The sequence below is a fragment of the Podarcis gaigeae genome (assembly GCF_964106915.1).
Source record: "Podarcis gaigeae genome assembly, chromosome: Z".
NCBI classification, from domain to species: Eukaryota; Metazoa; Chordata; class Lepidosauria; order Squamata; family Lacertidae; genus Podarcis; species Podarcis gaigeae.
In genome coordinates, this window is record NC_139691.1 from 28,225,790 (window position 1) to 28,248,625 (window position 22,836).

General features: G+C 42.6%; 1 protein-coding gene across 13 annotated transcripts in view; it reads left to right on the top strand.

Annotated features, from left to right (window-relative positions):
• Positions 1–22,836, top strand: part of TENM1 (teneurin transmembrane protein 1) — a 383,082-nt gene that overhangs the window by 353,885 nt on the left and 6,361 nt on the right. For 9 of the 13 annotated variants that reach the window (XM_083721963.1, XM_083721972.1, XM_083721971.1 and 6 more), the window contains 5 exons: positions 8,361–8,657; positions 13,112–13,213; positions 15,613–16,000; positions 16,656–17,876; positions 21,161–21,303. In XM_083721963.1, the coding sequence (XP_083578089.1) occupies positions 8,361–8,657; positions 13,112–13,213; positions 15,613–16,000; positions 16,656–17,876; positions 21,161–21,303 (2,151 nt within the window). The remainder of the gene's footprint in view (positions 1–8,360; positions 8,658–13,111; positions 13,214–15,612; positions 16,001–16,655; positions 17,877–21,160; positions 21,304–22,836) is intronic. The other 4 variants (XM_083721975.1, XM_083721964.1, XM_083721965.1 and 1 more) reach the window with 1 other exon arrangement.

Sequence of the window (22,836 nt, forward strand, 5' to 3'; positions counted from 1 at the left end):
ATTACAGAAGTAAAAGTGGACCTGGGGGAAGTGGACCGAAATTAAGACCCATGTCCCTTCCCTGGATTACACCCTCCTTGCAGGCCACACCCCTTACTGTTAAGGATCCATGAGTGTTTTCGCTGGCTGGAATGTGTTCTTGAACTGTGATACTGGGAGGACTGTGTGTAGAAACCTCTGCCCACTGGCGGAGGAAGGGGGTATGGTGGGTGCAGTCCGCCCCAGGTGTCATCCCTGAGGGAGGTGACATCGCTGTCCTGCCCCCCTGGGATGCTCCTCCTGCCCCCGGGTCCACAGCATGTGCGCTTCTCTAGGTGCCAGAGCAGCTAACTCTGCCTCTGTGTGACTGGAAGGTAGTCTACTTTACAAAGGTATATCCATTGTGCTACCCACTTTTGTCTCCAGCTTCGCTTACTGATGACATATGGCCCTTGGAAGACTGACATCAAGGGAATGCGGCCCTCAGACTGAAAAGGGTTCCTCAGCTCTGACATAACAGTATGCCCAGGAATAAGGGCAGGGGAGAATGGACATAATTTATTGGAAATAAAGGGAAGGAATGGGAAGTGTCATTTTTTGAAACCATTTTTGGAACTAGATAAGAGTTAGGGGACATAAAAAGCTTGCCTCACATTTGAGCTGCCCTTTTATGACAGACCCCCCAAGTTCTTTTCCAAACCCATCTCTGATTAATTGTGTTGGCATCTCCTGTTCTGTGTTTACACAGAGCTGCTGCCATCACACCCAGTTTGCCTTTATGGCTTGTATTTTAACCAGAGTATTAACAGTTCCCTATGGCAGGTGGTCAATATTTTTCTGTTTAATTAACGGACTTAAGTTTAAGACCCAAAGACATCAATAATGTGCAGGAAAAATGCTTTAGGAAATCTGTTTTCCATTTGACAGAATTACTCCTTTGGGAAGCCTTGATGAGTACAGTGAATAGTTAGCATTCAAGCTAATTGTCTAATGACAACGATCCACGTACATAGTGATTATGATAGATCTGTCAAATCCGAAGGGAGCAGGAAAGCATGGGATGTTCCAGTCCTTCCCCCTTCCCAGTCTCACTCATTTATTCTTCCCAACTCCTCACCTTATTATTTATTAAATTTATATACCACTCTTCATCTGAAGATTACAGGGTGGTTTGCAACATTAACCATCTTCTTTACAAATCTAGGCCTTCTTTCTCATTCCCCAAATCGAACACAGCTTCCATGCTCTGAAGAGGAGACAAGGAACATTGCTTCTCCACTACCAGAAATTGTGTTTGGAATGTTGGTCAGAGAGAAGACATCACAGTCTTTCTCCTTCCACCTTCCAACTAAATCTAGGGACTCAGCTATACAGCTGCAAATAAAACGTTTTAAATGTGTTGTAAACTGTAATATACAAATGTGACACTAAATGGCAACAGTGAGCTATGCCAAATTTAATGTATTTTTCAAAACCTTTTTTGAAAAAAGCATTTTCACAGCGTTTTTCACATGTGCATAGATTCCACCTAGGTTCATGTTTGAGGCATCTCAGAGTTATCTGATTGGCAACTATGAGGAACCGTATATTGAACTAGATAGAACTTTGGTCCAATCCAGCAGGATTCCATTTTTTCTTACAGCAAGGGAAAAGAGTGATTATGAAAAATTTACCAGCGAATAGCATGTGTGTGTACACATACTTATCTCAGTGCTTGGAATAAACCAGTTCAGTTTAATGAATTTAACTCAATTAGTTCAATATCTCTGAATTATACCTAAACGTAATTCCCATAATTGCTGAGTAAAGTAAACATGGATTAAAATTGTGTTGGTGTAGAAATTTGCTCGTTTCTAGTTTAAGTTCATGTGTTTTTTCCTCTTTAGACTCTTTGGCCTTCTAAGCTTAATGTTCATAATTTTTGGGTAAAATAGACTACACAATTCACATTCCAGTTTTGAGTGTGTTTTTGTGTTACTTAAGTACAGTGGTACCTCGGTTTTCAAACGAAATCCGGTCCGGAAGACCATTCAAGTTCTGAAACGTTCGAAAACCGAAAACTCAAAACAGAAGCCTCAAAATGGAAAACTCTATATGGAAGCCATGTTTCCTGTTCAACTTCCAATGCGCATTCGAAAACTGAAGGGTTTACTTCTGGGTTTACGGCATTCAAGTTCTGAAACATTCATCAACAGAGACGTTCGAAAACCGAGGTACCTCTGTATTTTTAATACTTCAGCACAGCAGCTTGTAATATTCTGAGGGCTGAAAAATATTGCCAAGAATCATTTGGATGAACTTGAGTTAGAGCTGTGAACTGAGCACAAACCAAATTAGTGCTGCTCTCTGGGGCTGCCTCACCGACAATACTTTGCTCTGAAAAGGACACTTCCTTAGAATGAGGCACAGGTTACTTGAAATACCCTGCAAGAGTCTCAACTCTACTTTCCTGGAGCAGCAAAATGGCAGTGATACACACAGAATCATAGGTGGTGGTGAATGAGGAAAATGATGGGAGGCCACCCACTGCTTGCTATCCATCCCTTCACAGAATGAACCAGTTTCAGTTCACATTTCAGTTCATTGGCAGACATCTGAAGGGACTACTCATCCCAATCCACTGCCTGACGATAGACACTCACTTTGACTAATGGCACTGCTAAAGACACAAAATGAGTGCAATCCAGAGGTATTTGAGCCTGTCTCCCTTTGTTATCAGATGGTCTTTTAACTCGATTAACAGGTTGTTAACTCACACTGGTTTTCCTACCCACATCCTGAGACTTTTAAGCAAGCTTAAATTTATTATCTGTGCCCAGAACTTTTTAACTTTGCCATTACTATGCAAACTGTGATTTCAGGTGGAACAATTTCCTTGCTGTGTTTAGTTATAAAGGGCTCTTCCTTCACCTCTCTTAGCTGCATTTTTAGACCAAGAAGACTTTCAGTGTGGAGAACCTGAGGCCTGGAGGCCAAATGCAGCCCTTTTCATCTCTCTCCCCCTGCCCCTTGGCATACTCATGGTTCCTGGTTCCTGCTCCAATAGCATTTGCCTGGCTGGAATATGTCCTTGAACTCTAGTATTGCTTCTTGCTTCCTTGGAGAGAGGATAGAGATGGGTGGGGGTGACTGTGTGTAAAAATTAGCCTCTTATTCATAAGTGAAATTCACATCCATTTATCCATTAATGTTTGTCTTTGGCTCTGTCAATTGCTGCCATGTGGCCCCTGGAAGGCTGCCCTGAAGGGATTGTGGCCCTTTGCCTGAAAAGGGTTCCCAAGCCCTGTTTTATCTCCTCCCCTGGAGGGACAAATACCAGCTTTGGTAGGGCAAATTTGGATTGCGCTGTGATCCTCCCATCTCTCTTCCTCCCATCACAGACACTCCCTTCTGAATTTTTCAGCTTACACTTTCCCTTCACATCATTCAGTGAGCTCCTGTCATTAATCCCTCTTGCGCAGCTGCCTGTGAATGCAGAGCTATCCATCAAACTGGCCCCAGCATGCTGAAACATGAAATTTGGTAGGAACAAGCAATTTTAGCTGCTTTCAGAGGTCCCACGTGGTAGGTAGTAATTTCAGGTTTGCTAACGGCAAGGTTGGTGATAGGGATGGTGTATGCTATCCTGTTCCTGCTGGTGCCTGGTGGAATGTCATTATGTCACCACTCATACTGTGGCCTTAACTTGCAGGTAGGAGATGCCATATGTAGGATTAGCTAAATGTTGTGCCCTCCATTTGTTGTCGTTAGGGATGACTGAAGCTGTAGTCTAACTATTGGCTATGCTGGCTGGGGCTGATGGGAGTTAGAGTCCATAATAGCTGCATGTTGACTACCCTTTGCATATTGCAAGAACTCATAGGATTACTGTGGCAGAACAGCTTTCTTCAAAGGCAAGTTGAGGATCAGCAAGAGCAAAATGCATGAAGTACAGCGATCTGTAAAGAAAAGCATATTGTCGTTCCATTGCAGCTGCAAGTGTTAAGAGTAGCTCTGACTGGAGTTGTAGTCCACAACAACTGCACTTATGTCTCATCTAGCTAGGGATTCCAGATACCGTATTTTCCGGTCTATGGGACGCACCCGACCATAGGACACACCTTGTTTTAGAGGGGGAGTGTGCTGGTCCTGGGGGGAAGGTACTGCTACCGTAGTCTGAGTTCACAAGATGCGAGTCGAGGTCTGAAACAGGGAGCCGGGCGGGGACAGGAACTCACGGAGATCAGAAGCATGAAGCCGGGCGGGGAACAAGAACGCTGGAAGGTCAGAAGCAGGAGGCCGGGCAGGGAACAGGAACACTGGAAGGTCCAAAGCTGGGAGCCGGGTGGGAACAGGAACGCTGGAAGGTCGGAAGCAGGAAGCCGGGCGAGGAACAGGAACACCGGAGGAACAGGACTGGATGCTGGCCGAAACAGCTCTTCAATGACGACGTTGCTCCCGCAACCTGGGACCGGGCTGACTGACCTTTATCTTCTCTAAGGCCAGGGGCGGTCCCGGCCCCCAGGAGCCCCGCCTCTCCTGGCCTTAAGGCGAGCACTCCTCCTGGGAGAAACCAGTTCCCTTCGCCTCTCTGCCCTAAGCCTCTGCAGTTCAGGAGAGGCTGAAGGGTTACTGGGCCCCGGGGGAGGCTCACCTGTAGACACTGAGTCCTCAAGCACCTCTGGGGCCAGAATGGTTTCACCTGGTGCCTGCTCCTGAGGATCTGACACAGGTGCAGGCTCCTCAGAATCTAGGCCTTGCCCCAGTTCAGCCGGCCCTGGAGGCGGGGACTCCTGTGCAGGCTGGGATTCCTCTGGTTCAGCCTCTGAATCGGAATCCCAGGCCATCACAGGGAGAACAAGAAAAAAAAAATCTCCCCCTCTCTGCGCAGCGCCCCTTCAGTAAAGCAGCAGGAGAAACAGAGCCCCTTCCCTTTCTCCTCCCGCTTAGCTGAAAAGGCACTGTGCCTTAGCTGAAGAGGCACCTACCCTTCAGTGAAGGCAACCTGAAGGGAGCTCCTGCTGTGCTCCGGAGGTTTCAGGCAGCTATCTTGAGAGCGAGAAGGATCAGGGCACACTGACCCTCTCACTCTCCAGGCTTCAGCAGAAGGCAACCCGAAACCTCTGGAGCGCAGCGGGAGTTCCTGCTGCGCTCTGGAGGCTTCGGGTTCCTTTCGCTGAAGCCAGGAGAGTCTCACTCTCCAGGCTTCAGCGAAAGCAACGCGAAGCCTCCGAAGCACAGTGGGAGTGCTCCCACTGCGCTTCAGAGGCTTTACGTTGCTATCGCTGAAGCCAAGGAGCCTGCATTCACTCCATAAGATGCACACACATTTCCCCTTAATTTTTGGAGGGGAAAATGTGCGTCTTATAGAGTGAAAAATATAGTACATATTTCTTTATTCCATTTGTTGCATTTATTTTGTCCCCTAGTATTCATTGAGACTGTTGCCTATTGTGTTCTCTGTGTGCACAGCAGGCTGGTGAAGAAAGGGACAGGGGAAATTTCCTTAGCAGTGAGAGCAGACCCCTTTGTGCATGCTCAGAAGTGCCCACCTACTTAATACTGAGTGTGGAGGAAACAAGCTGTGCCTAGAAACACACCACAAAAGGAAGTCTGCATGAGCCCTCAGTTGAGCACCAGTAGGTCTTGGCAAAAAAACACCAAAACCTGAATCCTGGGTAAGACAGGAAAGAATGGTCCATTTGCCTATGGCAAAGAAATGGATTGTGGTGGGGATGCTTGTTTACAAAAAGAATTTGCTAGGCTGAGTCCTGGTTGGCCTTGGAGGAAATTCCTAGGTAGTAGAGAGGGGCAAAGAGGAACTGGGTTGGATCTTGTATGTGTGGGGAGGGGAACTGATGGTGTTCTCTGCATATCAGAAAAGAGAGCATTTATGTTTTCGACCTATAAAGCTTTAATAGCTCAAGTCTCCAATACCTCAAGGACCAACTTCCCCTGTATGAACCCACCTGGAACCTGAGATCAGCATCTAAGGCTCTGTGCATATACCCCACACCAGGAGAAGTTTGGAAGATTGCAACAAGAGAACAAGCCTCCTCTTGTGCAGTGACCCACGCTTTCTGTGGGCTGCCCTTCCAGCACTGGGCAAATATATATTTATTCTCCCAGGCAATTTGGACAGTGCTAAAGGTCTGGCTTTTGATCATTTATTTTTTAGTGTTCACCTTTATGCAGGTGGGGTGGTTATTTAATGTTGAGTTGGGCCACCTGTGGCCCTCCATATATTGGTAGGCTGCAGCTTTCATTGGCTTTAGCCATTCTGGCTGGGGCTGATGGGAGTTGTAGTCCAACAACATCTGGAGCACTTCAGCAGGTTCCCCACTGCTGTTTTACATGGTTGGATGATTTTTATAGATTTGGGTATATGTTTTTAATGGATTGTGATTGTATATTTTGTGTGGTATTGTCTCAGTAAATCGCTTTGGTACACCTTCTGGCAGTGTGAAGCAATGCATAAATAAAATATATTGAAAGTGGTGTGACTCATGCTCAGGGTCACACCATTCTTTCGCTGCAAAGGTGAACAGTTGGCAATAATCCAGTGAGGGGAAAACACATGCCTCAAGGCTTCATGTTTTCCTAGACACCAGACCCCTGGTGAGCTTTGGCACATAACAGCTTTGAGAAAACTTATATCATCCTGAATCAGAATGAAAATGAGAGTGTATGGCAGTGTCAGGTTCTAAGAAACCAAAGTTATGTTACAGTGGACTTCAGTGGCCTGCTTCATGAAAGGAAGGGTGTGGCCAGAGATGGGAGGGATGAGGCTACTGGGAATTATTAAATAATCAGGCTTGTTACCATGAGACTGAAACCAGAAGTATCTGTTTGCCAATCTGCCAGTAAATTGAAATATTCATTTGAGGCCCTTACCTGAGTTTCCTCTGTAAGAATGAGGCAAGATACCAGAAAGAAGACCTGCCCCTGAGCAGACCTGAATGATCACTTAGATCAACTGGGAAAATTCTACTCATCGTGCTGCACCCTATAGAACAGGCATTCCCAAACTCGGCCCTCCAGATGTTTTGGGACTACAACTCCCACCATCCCTAGCTAACAGAGGTGATGGAAATTGTAGTCCCAAAACATCTGGACGGCCGAGTTTGGGGGTGCCTGCTATAGAATTCAATAGACCAGAAACAAACACACACAATTCTGCTATTGCCCCCAAACTGTGAAATGCCCTTTCCTCTGCCATCAGTAACTCCAGACATATTGTATTTTTTTAAAAAAAATATTTATTAGGTTTTTACAAAAAAGAAAAGTACATAACCACCTCAAAAATAAAAAGAATGTAAAAAGAAATAAAACATAATCAAAAATACACATAGAACAAATCAAAACACTAGGATATAGAATACAATAAAGAAAAGTTCCACCCAACCAGATACAAAAACATAAAAACTCCAACTTTTTAGATCATACTTAGTTAACTTCCTTTCTTGACTTCCTCACGCCTCCCTTTTTTGTGTTCCTCTTTACCCAATCAGATACAGCAAATCCTTACCCTCTTTCAGATCTCATTTCTAATTATTAAGTTCATTCTATTATGTCACCAATCTTTCCTCCTCGTACTTAAACACCTTTATAATATTGTTTACTTTCGACATAATATCACTTTAATCTTTCCTCCTTTTCTGTTGCATTTTGCATACTTTTTAAAGCTATATCACTAATGCCATATTATTTCCAAATCCAAAATTATTTTAACATTCATAAACTTTGCAGTGTTTCTGCAGATAGTCTTTAAACTTCTTCCAGTCCTCTTCCACTGATTCTTCTCCCAGGTCTCGGACATACCTTTTAGCACAGGATTCAAGCTTTGCCCCTATTTTATTGGCTTCAGTTCCCAGAATTCCTCTATTTCTTTTTATCTGCTTTTCTATTACCATTTTACTAGTTTTGTGTTTTAGTTTTGTTTTAATGATATTGTTTATTGTTTTAATGCTCTACACCACTTGATGTTCTTTCAAATATGTGTGTGTGTTGATAGTGAAGAGGGACTTTTTGGTGGCAGTCCAGCTTTGATACACCCTCCTGGAGGAAGTAAGACTGGTGCTACTATTATATTGCTTTTGGTTCTGGAATAACACGTTTTTCTTTGCCCAGGGTTTTCAAATTGGTTGTACTATCTTAAGTGGTTAGATAATTCATTTATCATATATATGTGATATATATATCATATATCGAATATAACTATATATATATATATATAGTTATATATATATAAAGTTATATTCGATCTTGAAGTCTGCCTCCTTGGAATCCTTATTTTGAATGAAGACATGGTTTTTAAAAATGCAAAATAAATAAAATGCATATCTTCATCTACAGAATTGCTTCAGTTGAATTTGTGATGCTGTTCTTGCTTTATAAATTAGGCCCACAACAGAAACCTGCTCTCAATTGATTTTGACCACATCACAAGAACAGGGAAGATCTATGACGACCATCGGAAGTTCACTCTTCGGATTCTCTATGACCAGGCAGGCCGCCCAATCCTTTGGTCTCCCCTCAACAAATATAATGAAGTCAACATCACTTACTCACATTCTGGATTAGTGACCTTTATCCAGAGAGGGACATGGACTGAAAAGATGGAGTACGATCCAGGTGGGAAGATCATTTCCAGAACATGGGCAGATGGAAAAATATGGAGCTACACATACCTAGAAAAGGTGATTCATTTTTGTAAATGGTTTGTGAAGATTGCAGGGTAAATTTGATTATCCACATTTAGAAACTCAGAGAATCCCCCACTGGGGAGAAAATAATTGGATTTAATTAGATTATTATTAATAATAATTACTTGCAAAAATAGCTTCTGAACTGTTTAAAGCACTGTTTCCCAAACTTGGGTCTCCAGTTGATTTCAGATTACAGTTCCCATCATCCCATACCACTGGTCTTGCTAGCTAGGGATGATGGGAATTATAGTCCAAAAACAGCTGGAGTCCCAAGTTTGGGAAACAGTGCTTTAAAGTGTAAAACCAAATATAAAAATATATACACACATGTTAAAATACACCCAAAACAATCTCATCAAAACAATAAAAACATCCATAAATAAAATGCACGATAAAACAAGCCCATTAAAACAGCAAAACAATTAAAACAACAATTAAAACTATCAGATCAGGAGGTCTAAACAGGTGTGTCTTCAAGATCCAGCAGAATGTCTGTACAAATATAGGGCCTCTCATATTTCTGCAGAGAAAACATTAAACACTGATGCAACCCAGAGATGGGGAATCTGGTGTCTTCCAGATGTTGTTGGACTCCAACTCCCACCCAGCATTGCCAATGCTCAGAGATGATGGAGGTTGTAGTCCAGCAACACCTGGAGGGCCACAGCTTCCCCATCCTTATTCTAGACTAAATAATTTTTATTTTAGATGAAGGATCTAAATTAGCAATAATTGAGGAATTCAGTTTCTATGAAATCCAGTGGGAATTGACCTCTCAGACTTATAGAGCTGCTCATGACATTAAATATCTTTGAGATTTCACATTTCTCCAGTTCTTGCAAAACAGTTGTCAACTGATAAATCTTACCCAAACACAGTAATGTGTGTGTTTTAGAGTAAGATACTTTAGAAATGCATACACTGAGATAAAACAATGCTTTACAGTACATGCAGTTTTTCAGGGGAAATTTTTAATCTAAAAATTGGTGCATAGATTGGATGGGATGAACCTTTGAATGAACACATGTGAGACTAGCATGTAACTGTCCATCTCTAGCCCAAACTGAGGGGCCCAAACAGAATATGCTGAACCTGTGGGATCTCATTGGCTCTTACACAACTCAAACATCCTCATCATCCTCATTATTAGTCATAAGAACATAAGAAGGCCCTGCTGGATCAGGCCAATGGCCCATCTAGTCCAACATCCTGTTCCCACAGTGTGTTGTCAGAGTATATTACGGCTTGCAACCCTCTCCTCCATGAATTTGTCTTAATTCTCTTTCAAATCAAAGCTGTTTATGTTAGTGGTCATCAGTGCCTCCTCTGGGAGCAAGGAATTACTATTACTTACATTTGTTTGTTTGTTTACATTTCCTCGAAGGAGCGCAAGGTGGCATATGTGGTTCTCTTCCCCTTTCTATTTTATCCTCACAACCAGAGAGGTACAGTAGGCTGAGAGCCAGCGGCTAGCCCAAGGTCACCCGGTGAGCTTTGCAGCTAAGTGAGGACAAGAACCAGAGTCTTCTGTGTGTTATTCCAACACACTAACCACTATGCCATACTGTCTTGGAGAGGTTGTAACACAGTGGTGGAGCATGAGCTTTTGCAGGCAGATTCATTCCCTGAGATCTCCAATTAAAAGGATTGGGTAACAAGGGATGGAAAAGACTCTTCTCTCTCAGAAAGCCTCTGTCCATTATAGAGTAGGCATTACTGGGCCAGATGGAGAAACAGTCTGCCCAGGTAAAAGGCAGCTTTCTATGTTCCTTTCTATATTAACGTGGAGCTCTCGGGTTTAGAGATGGTTTGAACTTAGGAATACAAGTGAAATGGAGAGGTTTCCTACTAAGGTCACGATCCCCCTCCTTTTGCAGAAACCACTAATGAGCAGAAAGGCCTAAATGTCTGCTAACAGCTAATGACAGAGAGCCACTGAAAGAGTTGCCTATTGGATTTAAATGGGTCTTGGGTGACATAGTTATGAGTGATGCAAAGATGAAATGTGGCATTTCATCTCCGTATCTGTGTTATCCAAGTCATCTCTACAGCATGCACTTTAAACTCGGAGGGGGGTTTACATTCCACATTCCAAGTGTTAATGCTCAGTTTTACAATTCTTAAGGTGGCTTTGTGAGCATTAACTTTTTGATATGACAAGCTGCCTCTTAAGGGGCGGGGGGGGGGGGACATGCTTGTTAACACATCCCAGAAGATTGACATGGTGAGATTTCAACAATAAAATACATTTCTGCAAAAGGAAAAGCAGGGGTGTGTGATTTTCACCAACCCCCATACCACCTCTAGCACCAAAAGGTTCCCAAACCCATGGAGACAGTGCTTTTTTTTCTCCCCCCCTTAAAAAAATGTTAAAAGTGTGGCGCTTACTGTAACAACATCATGGTGACTACCAGCACTTTTTTTCTTTAAAAAGGGGGGGGGGGAGCACTGCATCGACCCAACTTTCACAGGCACAAGAGGCTTCAGAAGAAAGGGAGCGTCAGCAAAATATATCCTCCCCACTTCCATTTATGCATCTTCCTTGCTGGAGTGGTACTGTATTCTACAAAGGAAAGAATCACAATACACCTGCTGGCAAGATGGTACTTTATGTATCTGATGAAGTAAGCTGTAGTACAGGAACGTGTATGCTATAATAAGTTAGCCTTTAAGATGCTACAAACCCCTTAGTTCTTTTTGCAATACACATCATCTTCATTTTTAGGCTTTTTCAATGCATTGGGGTTGGATCTAAAGAGCCAAAGAGCAGAAAGAAAATAGCTACTGGCATTTTTCTGCAAGAGTTTGTGAAGTGGTTTAACAGGTAGCTCAGTCGTTTTCACACTTCCCTTGTGCAAGGGAAGGGGGATCCTTTTTGGGTATAACTTGTTGCCCCACTTGGTGCTCTAGCACAAAGCGAGAATTTTCTGTGAATGCAGAATAAGTTCTGCATACAAAAGGATGGTTTTGGATCCACCCCAGTGTTCTTCTGAGCTCATGAGTGTTGCTTCATGGTGTTTCCCCCCTCCCAACCAAATGGTTTAATCACAGTGTTGGAGAAAGCTTGTACTCATTTTATGCATGAAGTAAGCACATAATGAAATTTATGAGACAAACACTGGCATGGCTAATAGCTTGCTAAAAAGCAGGAAAGAGAGAGGGATTTCTGGTGACCTTCCCAGAGTAATATGCACAGGTATACCACCAAATACTGCTGTGCAAATGACTTGTCAATTTCCACATCAAGAATTAAAAAAAGACACACGTTAATACAGGCAGCAAACATTTTGCGCGGAGGTTTTGTTTCTGCCTGCCCCCTCACGTGTTGGCGGAGCATATATAAGCCTGCTCCGCCCTGTGACATATCTGTTCTTCCTTCTTCCAGGTCCAAAAGGACCTGCATGTTGGCAATCGCACATCAGCTGGAAACACCTAAAATTTCTCTGCATGTACATGAAAGCAAATAGCTGTAGCAACCAAAAACAAAATTACAAATAGCATCAAGCAGTGATGCAATAAAGATTTACTTAGACAACTTATTTCAGGCTGTACAATCTGTTTTTAAGGGCAAGGGAGAATCCTTATAAAATTAATAATGGATCAAAAAGTGTTGGTTTGGCTTATTGGCCATCCATTATATGTGGCCACTACCAATCACCTCCCCTCACTTGGGTCCTCTGGCATACACAGAGGGCTGCAAGGGACAGGACAATGCAATGACATGTAGAAAGTACAAAATAAGAGCTTTTCTTGTTCTACTCAGAGGGTATTCCTGCTACTACTCACTTCTTAAAAACTGCTAATTATAAAACTGGTTGGTGCCCGGGATCCTGTTCACTAAGGAGTAGAGGCACTTACCTAATGGTAAGCTGGTGTGTGAATTTGTGGATCCCTGAGCCTAATACACATTTCAGATATGAACTCCTCATATTTACACAATGACAATGATAATAAACCCAATCTTATTTAAAAGGTTCTTAACAATCTTCCTTCCTGAAACAGATTTTTTTAAAAAGCATTCACTGTAAAAAATATTTCCAAATGTCTGCTTTGCATTTAATAATTACCAAACAAAACAAAAAAAAAATGCATATGTGAACATATCCTTCTCTCAAACATGTATTTCCAGAACCCCTTTTAAAATACGTAAGCACCTGAGTAGATTCTGTATTCCCTTTCCTGGTAAAAATAAGTCTTGATAAAGAGATCCCACCACATCCAAAACTACATATAGGCTCAGTTCGGACATCACCTCTAAATGTGGATAAAGTAAAACTATGGTTTGGTGTGATTTCCAAATTGAGAACCATGGTTTGTGACTGGCTGGAAAAGACAGAATTAGAAACAATGGTTTGACATAGGTAAATACCATGGTTTGTTCTGACTATGATATGAGACGATGTCTGAATTAACTAACTGTAGTTAATGGTCACCTCTACCTCCAGAGACTGCTGCACAACAGAGACGGGAGTAAACTTATGAAGCTGAGTGCTGAGAGGATGAAAAAAGAAGGCAGACAAGCAGCCCTAAACCAGGGTCTGCCTGTGGTATGTTTGAAAACTCAAACCATGGTTTGGGTTCCAAACTATAGTTGGTACAAACTATGGTTTGGGATGGTGTCTGACTTGAGCCAACTTGTATTCTATCTGTATTCTGTCTCAGTACATTTGCGTGCATTTTGTTGAGCTGAAAAGACAGTCCTGAGAGAAGTCCCATTAAGATTTCTAGCAATTGTTCATATATTTGTGTGTGTTTCAGGAATGTGGACAGGAAGGCTCAATTCAGTCATCCCAACTTCCACCAGTGCCTGGAAGGGACATAACAGGGACAAACTAATTGTTATAATGAGAGATCTATGATCTCCTGAAATCTCACTACCACCACTGCCGCCCTATAAACATCCACATGAGGTTTGAATGAGCCAAAAGAAGAGGGTTAAGTATATACACACAGACTGGAGCTGCTATTAGTTGCAGAGTGGTAAGCATACAGGTACTATAAAGGGGCCCACATATTTCCTCTCCTCAGCTAATAACAGCTCCAGGGAGGAGTGTAATCTGCACTGGAAAATCGACACTGCCTAAGCCTCCAGTGCCATCACCCTTATCTACTACTCCTATCTTGTTTGAAGAGAATTACAATATGTCAGGACATCTCATCAGAGGCCTCTCAATTACAGGCACACCCACCCACATGCTTACAGTACGTGTGTTCTACTCACGTGCAACCATCTGTATATATGCAACTATGGGAAATAAATAAATAGAATCATACCAGGAAATAGCAGGAGAGTTCTTGTGGCTCATGAGGAGATCCTCCCCAAAGCCCAAAGAGGATGTCAATGATGGCTGTGGAAGCCCCAAAGAGACCTGAGGCACAGCGGGGCTTCATTTAGGCTGCTCAACCTCCCTGCCCAACAACTGACGTGTAGGGTGGCGCAACAGCAACACCTTGCCTTCAGCCAGCCCCAGAGCTTCAACTCTAGATATTTTGGTCTGGATTGGAGAGAGCACCACTTCAAGCAATCGTCGCTCCATTCCAAATACTTCTGGAAGTTATATTTTGTTAAGGGTGCTGTGAGTTATTAGGAGACTCCAGTTCCTTTCACAGTCTTGCAATTCCCAGAGCAGTTTAAAAGCCAATCCTTCACGGGGAATATAGGAATTTTAGCTCTAGGAGGGCAGTAGGGGTCCACTAAGAATTATCAGCATCTTTAACAAACTGCAGCTCCCAGAAATCTTTGGGGGAAGCCATGGCTGTTTAGAGTGGTACTGTACTGTTTTAAATGTATGCTGTGAATGTTGCCTTTTGCCAGCGCTCTTTGTTTCATAACTTTCTATAAGGGCTAGAGACTTACTTTAAACAAAAGGGATGGGAAGGCACCAGGGAAGGCCTTCATGGGCCCCAGGTTGGGAACCAATGTCATCTTTTGTTGCTTGTTTGGTCTGTGCAGCAAAGAGAGCAACATGTAAACATTTGGGAGCCAAAAACGGGCCTATAGTTTAGTCTGTCTCTGGGAGCAGCTTCAGACATTTCAGAGAGAGGGGATACAACACTCTTGATATACACCACCATCTGCCTCAATGTCTGAAAAGCAAGCTCCATGGATAGTGTTTGCAAAAGCTTGTACATTCCTGCTGCACCCGATTCATTGACAGATGCTGCAGCAGTGGTGTACTAAGAGTCACTTTGAAGCCTCTTAAACCAGCCAGTTTTACTTGGAAAGGGAATGAATTAGGAATGATCAGTGTCTTACAGGCTCAAGAAGCCACTAGAGCTTGTTCAAATGAAATGAAGGGGAAGATCGATACCTATTTTGCTGCTCTGTGCTCATGATGCAAACTCACCTTTTGATGACTTTTTGAAACCTGAGTGGTTTTATGTTGCTTTCATTGGTACACATAACTAGTCATGGGATTCCCTAATTAGATTTAAAAAAAGAAAAAAAGTTATAACTCGTTTGCAAGTAGGGTTAGGGGAGAAATTCGATTCCATTCACATCTCCCTAATTCACACTTCTCCACATTCACAAGCCAAAGCACAACCATCCTTCAAAGTTCATACTTCTCTGAATTTTGCAATGCACCTTCTACAGCCAAGTAATGCATATGAAAATGCATAGACTGTGGTAAATACGTATATTTGTGAAAATGACATACAAAAATACATTATATTGGGAGAAATAGCCCTTCAAAAAGATGTGTATTAGGAGATACTTGCACTAAAACGCTGACAAATTACGCTGACAAATTTTCATTACGAGTGTGTGTGTGTGTGTGTGTGTGTGTGAGAGAGAGAGAGAGAGAGAGAGAGAGAGAGAGAGAGAATTTTTTTGGAGAACTGAGCCCAATATCAGAAAAATGGGAAACTGAGAGTGACCAAAATCAACAAATTTGCCACCATTGCTTGCAAGTCATTTTGCTTGTTTCTGTGTTTTTTCTTTCAGTCTGTGATGCTTCTCCTGCATAGTCAGCGTCGTTACATCTTTGAGTATGACCAGTCAGACTACCTACTATCTGTCACCATGCCAAGTATGGTACGCCACAGCTTTCAGACAATGCTGTCTGTTGGATACTTCCGCAATCTCTATTCCCCACCAGACAGCAGTGCATCTTTCATCCAGGACTTCACCAGAGATGGACGACTTCTGCAGACCCTCTACCCGGGTACAGGGCGCAGGGTTCTTTACAAATACACCAAGCAGTCCAGACTGTCAGAGATTCTTTATGACACCACACAAGTCTCCTTTACTTATGAAGAGTCATCAGGTGTTATTAAAACAATACACTTGATGCATGATGGATTTATTTGCACCATCAGATACAGGCAAACAGGTAGGTTGAAACTGTATATTATTATTTGGGCTGTGCTTGTGTCATATATTTGTGGTATATAGTAGTCATTTCACTGCACAGTTAAAAATGCAATACCTTAAGGTTTATTTTAATAATAATAATAATATTACGATTACCTTTAGCCCATCTAGTATGGGAACATGGCATAATGGCTGCCACAACTGAAAGAGAAGAAAAAAAATGGGACCACAAAATGGTAGCAGCCACTCCATCATGGGGGAAAGGAACCTACAGCAGTCACCACCATGTTTAGTGACAGAGAGAAGCTGCTTTTGCCTCTGTTAATAGATTGGAGGGTGGATATCCAGCCCTGCATTCCAGTGGAATGCGGGTACATTAAGAGGGAGGGGGTTGTTCATTGTAGAAAAGGCCAAGCCAGCATAAATAAGAACTGAGCAGAAAGAGCTGGCCTCACACCAGTGGTAGATTTTGGACAGGATATTGACTGAGGTAATTTCACAGGTGCCATAGGATGTACTGGCAGCCACACTGGTGCTTGTGGACATCATATTGATGACCCCAGTGTAGCTAGTCCTTCTGGCAGTCTTGTTTTATTATTACATTATTATTACTATTATATACTTTTGTGCTGTTTTCCTTCTCCTTAAACATTTGCCCAATGTTTTATATGTAGGTCCACTTATTGGCCGCCAGATATTCAGATTTAGTGAAGAAGGTCTTGTGAACGCCAGATTTGACTACAGCTACAACAACTTTAGAGTAACCAGCATGCAGGCCATGATAAATGAAACCCCTCTCCCTATTGATCTGTATCGCTACGTTGATGTGTCTGGTAAAACTGAACAATTCGGAAAGTTCAGCGTAATCAATTACGACTTAAACCAAGTTATAACTACCACCGCTATGAAGCATACCAAATTTTTTAGTGCCAATGGCCAAGTGATTGAAGTGCAATACGAAATCCTTAAATCCATTGCCTACTGGATGACCGTTCAGTATGACAACATGGGCCGCATGGTGATTTGCGACATCCGAGTTGGAGTCGATGCAAACATAACAAGATACTCCTATGAATATGATGCTGATAGCCAACTTCAAACTGTGTCTGTGAATGACAAAACCCAGTGGCGTTACAGCTATGACCTCAATGGAAATATCAATTTACTTAGCCACGGAAACAGCGCTCGGCTTACTCCTCTCAGGTACGATCTCAGAGATCGTATCACAAGGCTGGGGGACATTCAGTACAAAATGGACGAGGATGGTTTCCTCAAACAAAGAGGAAATGACATCTTTGAGTACACCTCTAATGGCTTTCTGAATAGAGCCTACAACAGGGTTTCTGGGTGGACAATCCAGTATTGCTACGATGGGCTGGGGCGACGGGTGGCCAGCAAATCAAGTTCTGGACAACACCTCCAATTCTTCTACGCGGACCTTTCCAATCCAGTAAGAGTTACTCACTTATACAATCACAGTAGTTCAGAAATAACTTCCTTGTATTACGACCTTCAGGGTCACCTAATAGCCATGGAATTAAGCAGTGGAGAAGAATATTACGTTGCCTGTGACAACACTGGCACACCTTTAGCTATCTTCAGCAGTCGAGGTCAAGTGATAAAAGAAATTCTTTACACCCCTTACGGAGAGATCTATCAGGACACAAATTCAGATTTTGAGCTCATTATAGGTTTCCATGGAGGGTTGTATGATTCACTCACTAAACTGGTGCACTTGGGGCAAAGAGATTATGATGTCATCGCTGGGCGCTGGACAACACCAAACCACCATATCTGGGAAGAACTGAAGAACAACCCCAAGCCATTTAATCTGTATGCATTTGAAAATAATTATCCAGCTGGCAGAATCCAAGATGTGGCTAAATACACAACAGGTAAAGCATTTTTTAAATTGGGTTGTGGGGGAGGGTAGTTTCTGGTTTGAATTTTAATGACAGAAGCGCGTAACCTAAGGCCCAGGAGCTAAAGGGGATCCTCCTAACCTCTCTGTATGGCCTTTGGAACTCTCTGCAGAACACACAGACCACTGAGCCTGTTTCATGCACAGAAGTTCAAGGTGTTACTTTTAGTATATGACAACTTGGGACCACTTTACCTACGAGATCACTTTACCCCACATGTATCCACTCAACCACTTGGATTGGTGGAATTGGCACTGCTGCAAGTGCCACTTAATGCTCATTCCGCATTTGTAAGAACTCAGTCGTTTCGTGCGGCGACACCTGTACTTTGGAACTCCCTGCCTCTTGAGATCAAGCAGGCACCTCCACTTTACTCTTTTCAGTGCCTGCTAAAAACATTCTTGCAAGCCTGTCCAGATGCTTAGAAAGTTGAGGTCAATTTATAATCTGCTTTAGTTTTAGGTTTGTTTGTTTTTCCTTTTGCATGTTTTAAAGTAGGGCTGTAATTTATTATTTTTATTTTTTACTGTCTTTTTTTGAGGTTTCTTACAATCAAACAGGTTTTTTTAAATTTTATGAAATAAATAATAAATAATGAAAGTTATTTTGCCTGACTGGAATATGTCCTTGAACTCTTACAAGGTCTCTAGTCCGCCTGGATGTAGCTAGGAAAGGGGTGTGTGAGAGAGAGAGAGAGTGAAAACTATCTTAGTGTACAAAGATGTCAATGTTACCTCTGTTGCTCCGCCCACTTTTGCCTCTGTCCCTGTCCAAGCATCACATGTGGTCCCTGGAATGGAACACTTCCCTCAGGCTCCCCCAATGCTTTTATGACAGTGGATCTTGTGAATATGTTCAGACAATTTCGGCAAACAGTTTCATTGAATCTCTGTTTAATTTTGAAACAAAATGAATTAAGAAATCAGTCAATTTAATTTGTATAGCCAGAGGCCTTTAACAAAGAACAGCGGGGTGCAAGAGCGAGGCTTTCCTCTGAAATCACACAACACAAACTATAAAAGATTACAGCACAAAAAATCACTGCATAAAAGTTTTAAAACTAGAAATCATTAACATAGCTGGAATGGAGCTTCTTATACCACCTTTCCTTCCAGTTTTTTTTTTTTTAAATTAAACTTTTAATTGAGTTTTTGTTACATGCAAAAACATGTAGACACTGGAAAAGAAGGTAAGGGGGAGAGCAGAAAAATGGAAAAAAGCTATGCAGAGTTGCAGAATGAAATATCAACAGCAAACCAGTATACCAAACTAAAGTCATATTTCACTGAATATCCCAGGTATTTTAGGCAGTATGCAGGCATGTTATTCCCCATTATATTGCCTACCTGGGGGTAGATCAGGGGTTCCCAAACTGTGGTCCACAATCTTCATTCAGGTGGTTTGTGGTTCAGGGTGGGAAATGGGAAATCCAGTGCATTAAACACTCATATTGATCATATTGCTTCTTTTCTTTCTTAAATCAGGTTTTACTGTATTGCAATTTGAATTTTATGGAATTACAGTTGCTACAACAGGCAGAAAAATCAATCCAGTTCATACAATTCGTATTTTCCATCCAGAATGGAAACCAATCCCATTTATACAATTCGTATTTTCCAGCTCCTAGGGGCCATGGGGACTTTAGCCCCCCACAGTAAACATTGGGGGGGCTGGGCCCCCACAATATTAATGGACATTCCCTTTCAAATGGTGCGTATGCACTGCGTCGTGTGATTAATTATGCAGGGTGGGGCTTACCTGGACCCCACAATATATTTTTTCAAGTTTCATCCTTGTTTGCTGCTGTTGTTTTCAATCTGCAAGTGATACGTAATCGATTACATTCCTGGCCCCCATTTGCATTGAAATGAATGGTGTGGAATAACAGAATTATTGTGTAATATATTATATACAATTCCAGAACAGCCGACAGGGAGATGAATAAAGTTGTTTTGGTCAGAGCTGGGCAGTGCGATGGAAACAGAATTGCTTCCGTCAAAAATGTAGGTTGCCGCCTACATTTTTTATCCTGTATCTGTCACTCCACTTCTCCCATGATACAGCTCTATGTGACCTAACATGAAAGTTACAGAAAAATGTAACACATCTTTCAACAGCCACTTTTCAAGAATTAAATGAAAGCAACTTCAGGAGCAGGTGATTTGACGTGGAGAATCAGCAGTGGAAGAGTGTGCCTGACCATTCCTTGCCACCAATTTTCCCACTTCAGATTGCTGCTAACAAGCTGCTTCCCTCCCTCTCCCCCGAGCTTCCAGATACATGTTTATCCTTGCAAGCCATGTATGTAGAAAAGGGTTAAGCACCTCTTCTCCCCACTGTTATTTTTCCATTCAAAATTACTCTCTTTTGGGTTGCTTGTTTATAAAAAAATATTTATAGAATGCTATTTCATGAAAATATAGCAAAACAATTTAAAATATAAATGCATAAAACCATACAGAAAAACATATAGAAAAGTTAAAAACAGACATTGTGGAAATATACATATGCCATTGTGGAAATATACATATGCCTACATAGACGTAGTGGAATAGAAAAGTTTTCAGCAGGCATTTAAAACACATATGACCTTATATTTGTACACAGCCACAAGCTGGAATATAATTCCAGATATCACTCAGCCAGTGGCATAGCGTGGGTTGTCAGCACCCAGGGCAAGGCAAGTAATTTGCGCCCCCTAACCCATGGATTTGTGCCCCCTAACCCGTGGATTTGCGCCTCCTAACCCTAACCCCCAGGTGTTGCGCCCGGTGCGGCCGGCCCCCCCTGCACCCCCCACGCTACGCCACTGCACTCAGCTATGGGAAATGCAACACTTCTGAATATTCCACCCTGTCACCTTGTCTACAGCACCTTTTGATTCATATCTGAGCAGCCAAAGAAGGAAGAGGCTTGAAATATTTTTCTTTGAGACTTGAATCTCTTTTTTCTATAGTTGTAGGGTTTCAAAAAGTGAAAATCCGGACACAAAAGTGGTTGAACTTTTTTGTAGCCAAATTGTTTAGCAAAGTTGCAAAAATCTCAGCTTAGCCTTTTTAAAGGAAATTCACCCAAATCTACACTGCCATACATCTGGATTTTCTCAGACATGTAATGCGCTGTTTACGAGGGCCAAATCCCAGCTGTGTCCCGGAAATTCCAGATGTATGGCAGCCCTATTTGTTTTTTCTATAATTGTCATACAGTACTTCTTGTCTTCAGCATATTAATTGTATTCTGTTTGGTTTTATTTGTAGACATTGGAAGTTGGCTTGAGTTGTTTGGGTTTCAGCTTCACAATGTACTCCCGGGATTCCCAAAGCCAGAAGTGGATGCTGTGGAGACAACGTATGAACTTGTACAGCTTCAAACAAAGACCCAAGAGTGGGACCCTGGAAAGGTTAGCAAAAAGACACATTCCTGCATTATGTGACTTCTAGGGGGAAAACAGGATACATATTTATTTTCCTCTTTCTTCACCCCTCGCTTGGTGTTTATGTTGGAGGGCAGGGGTGCAGGCTCCCCATGGTCCAAGATGCCCCAACCATCGGTGCAAAACGTTTTCCTCCCTTAAGCTCCACAATCTCATAGTGAATTTATTATGTCACTTACTCTAAAACAGAGATATACTAGTTCTGTAACCTATGGGACCACTTTATTCTCCATACAGGGGGAAGAGAAGACAAGGACCTCTGCTGACAGCCTTTTCTATTAAGCATCCATCCTGATTTGTTTGCACAAAATAGTATGGATGTTATTTGATTTCCACCACTCTCATGAAATCTCAGAGCGGGGGGGGGGGGGAGGGGGACTTGGGTTGTCTTGTGAAATCTTGCAGCAGCATCTCAAAGCCAGCATGCTGAGCGGGCCTGCCCCTTCCCCTCCCATCCCCCAAGTAAGGTAGAGAGCTTAAAAGTTCTTTTCATGATGGGTAACCCAAGTGAACCCAGTGTGAAAAGAACTTTTGAGCTTTCTGCCTTGCTTGGGGCACAAGGCATGGTGCTCAGCACACCAGCTCTGGAAAACTAGGGATGATCTTGCTGGAACTCAGCTGCCTCACAAGATCTCGTGAGAACCGTTCAGAGCTGGCGCATTGAGTGGGTCTTGCCTGGCAAGCAAGGTGGAGAGCCAGACAAAAACTTTACTCCATAATCAGGCCTTTGGCCTTTAACTCCCTGTGGCCTTTTAGAAGTGGGTGGGGTATTTTTTCATGCATCTCTTCTGTTTTTTCTCTTGTTTTCAATGTTGCTTTGTGAGCAGGGTGGGTGGGTGCCTGTTTGGTTATTTGGTTGTAAGTCGCTTTGGGTTTCCCTGGGCAAGATAAAGCGGCTAACAAATGCAAATAACAATAACAACAACAACAACAACGCTATTCTCATGCCAGGTGCCCCCTAAGTGGACCTGGCACAAAGAGCACCTTGCTTGGCATTTGACTTACACAATTTCAACCAGCCCATCTTCAACCACGTATAGTTGAAAATGTGCAAGTCAATTGCACGTAAGATAAGGTATTGCTGCACAGATCTGTAAATGTCCACATGCAAATCGTGATCTTGTAAGACAACCACTAGAGCAGGGGTCAGCAAACTTTTTCAGCAGAGGGCCGGTCCACTGTCCCTCAGACCTTGTGGGGGGCTGGACTATTTTTTTGGGGGGGGATGAACAAATTCCTATGCCCCACAAATAACCCAGAGGTGCATTTTAAATAAAAGCAAACATTCTACTCATGTAAAAAAAACCATGCAGGTCCTACAAGAAACCCAGAGATGCATTTTATATAAAAGGACACATTCTACTCATGTAAAAACACGCTGATTCCCAGACTGTCCGCAGGCCGGTTTTAGAAGGTGATTGGTCTTGATCCGGCCCCCGGGCCTTAGTTTGCCTTCCCATGCACAAGAGGGTACCTGAGAGGCAAAGAGAAGTAGAATCA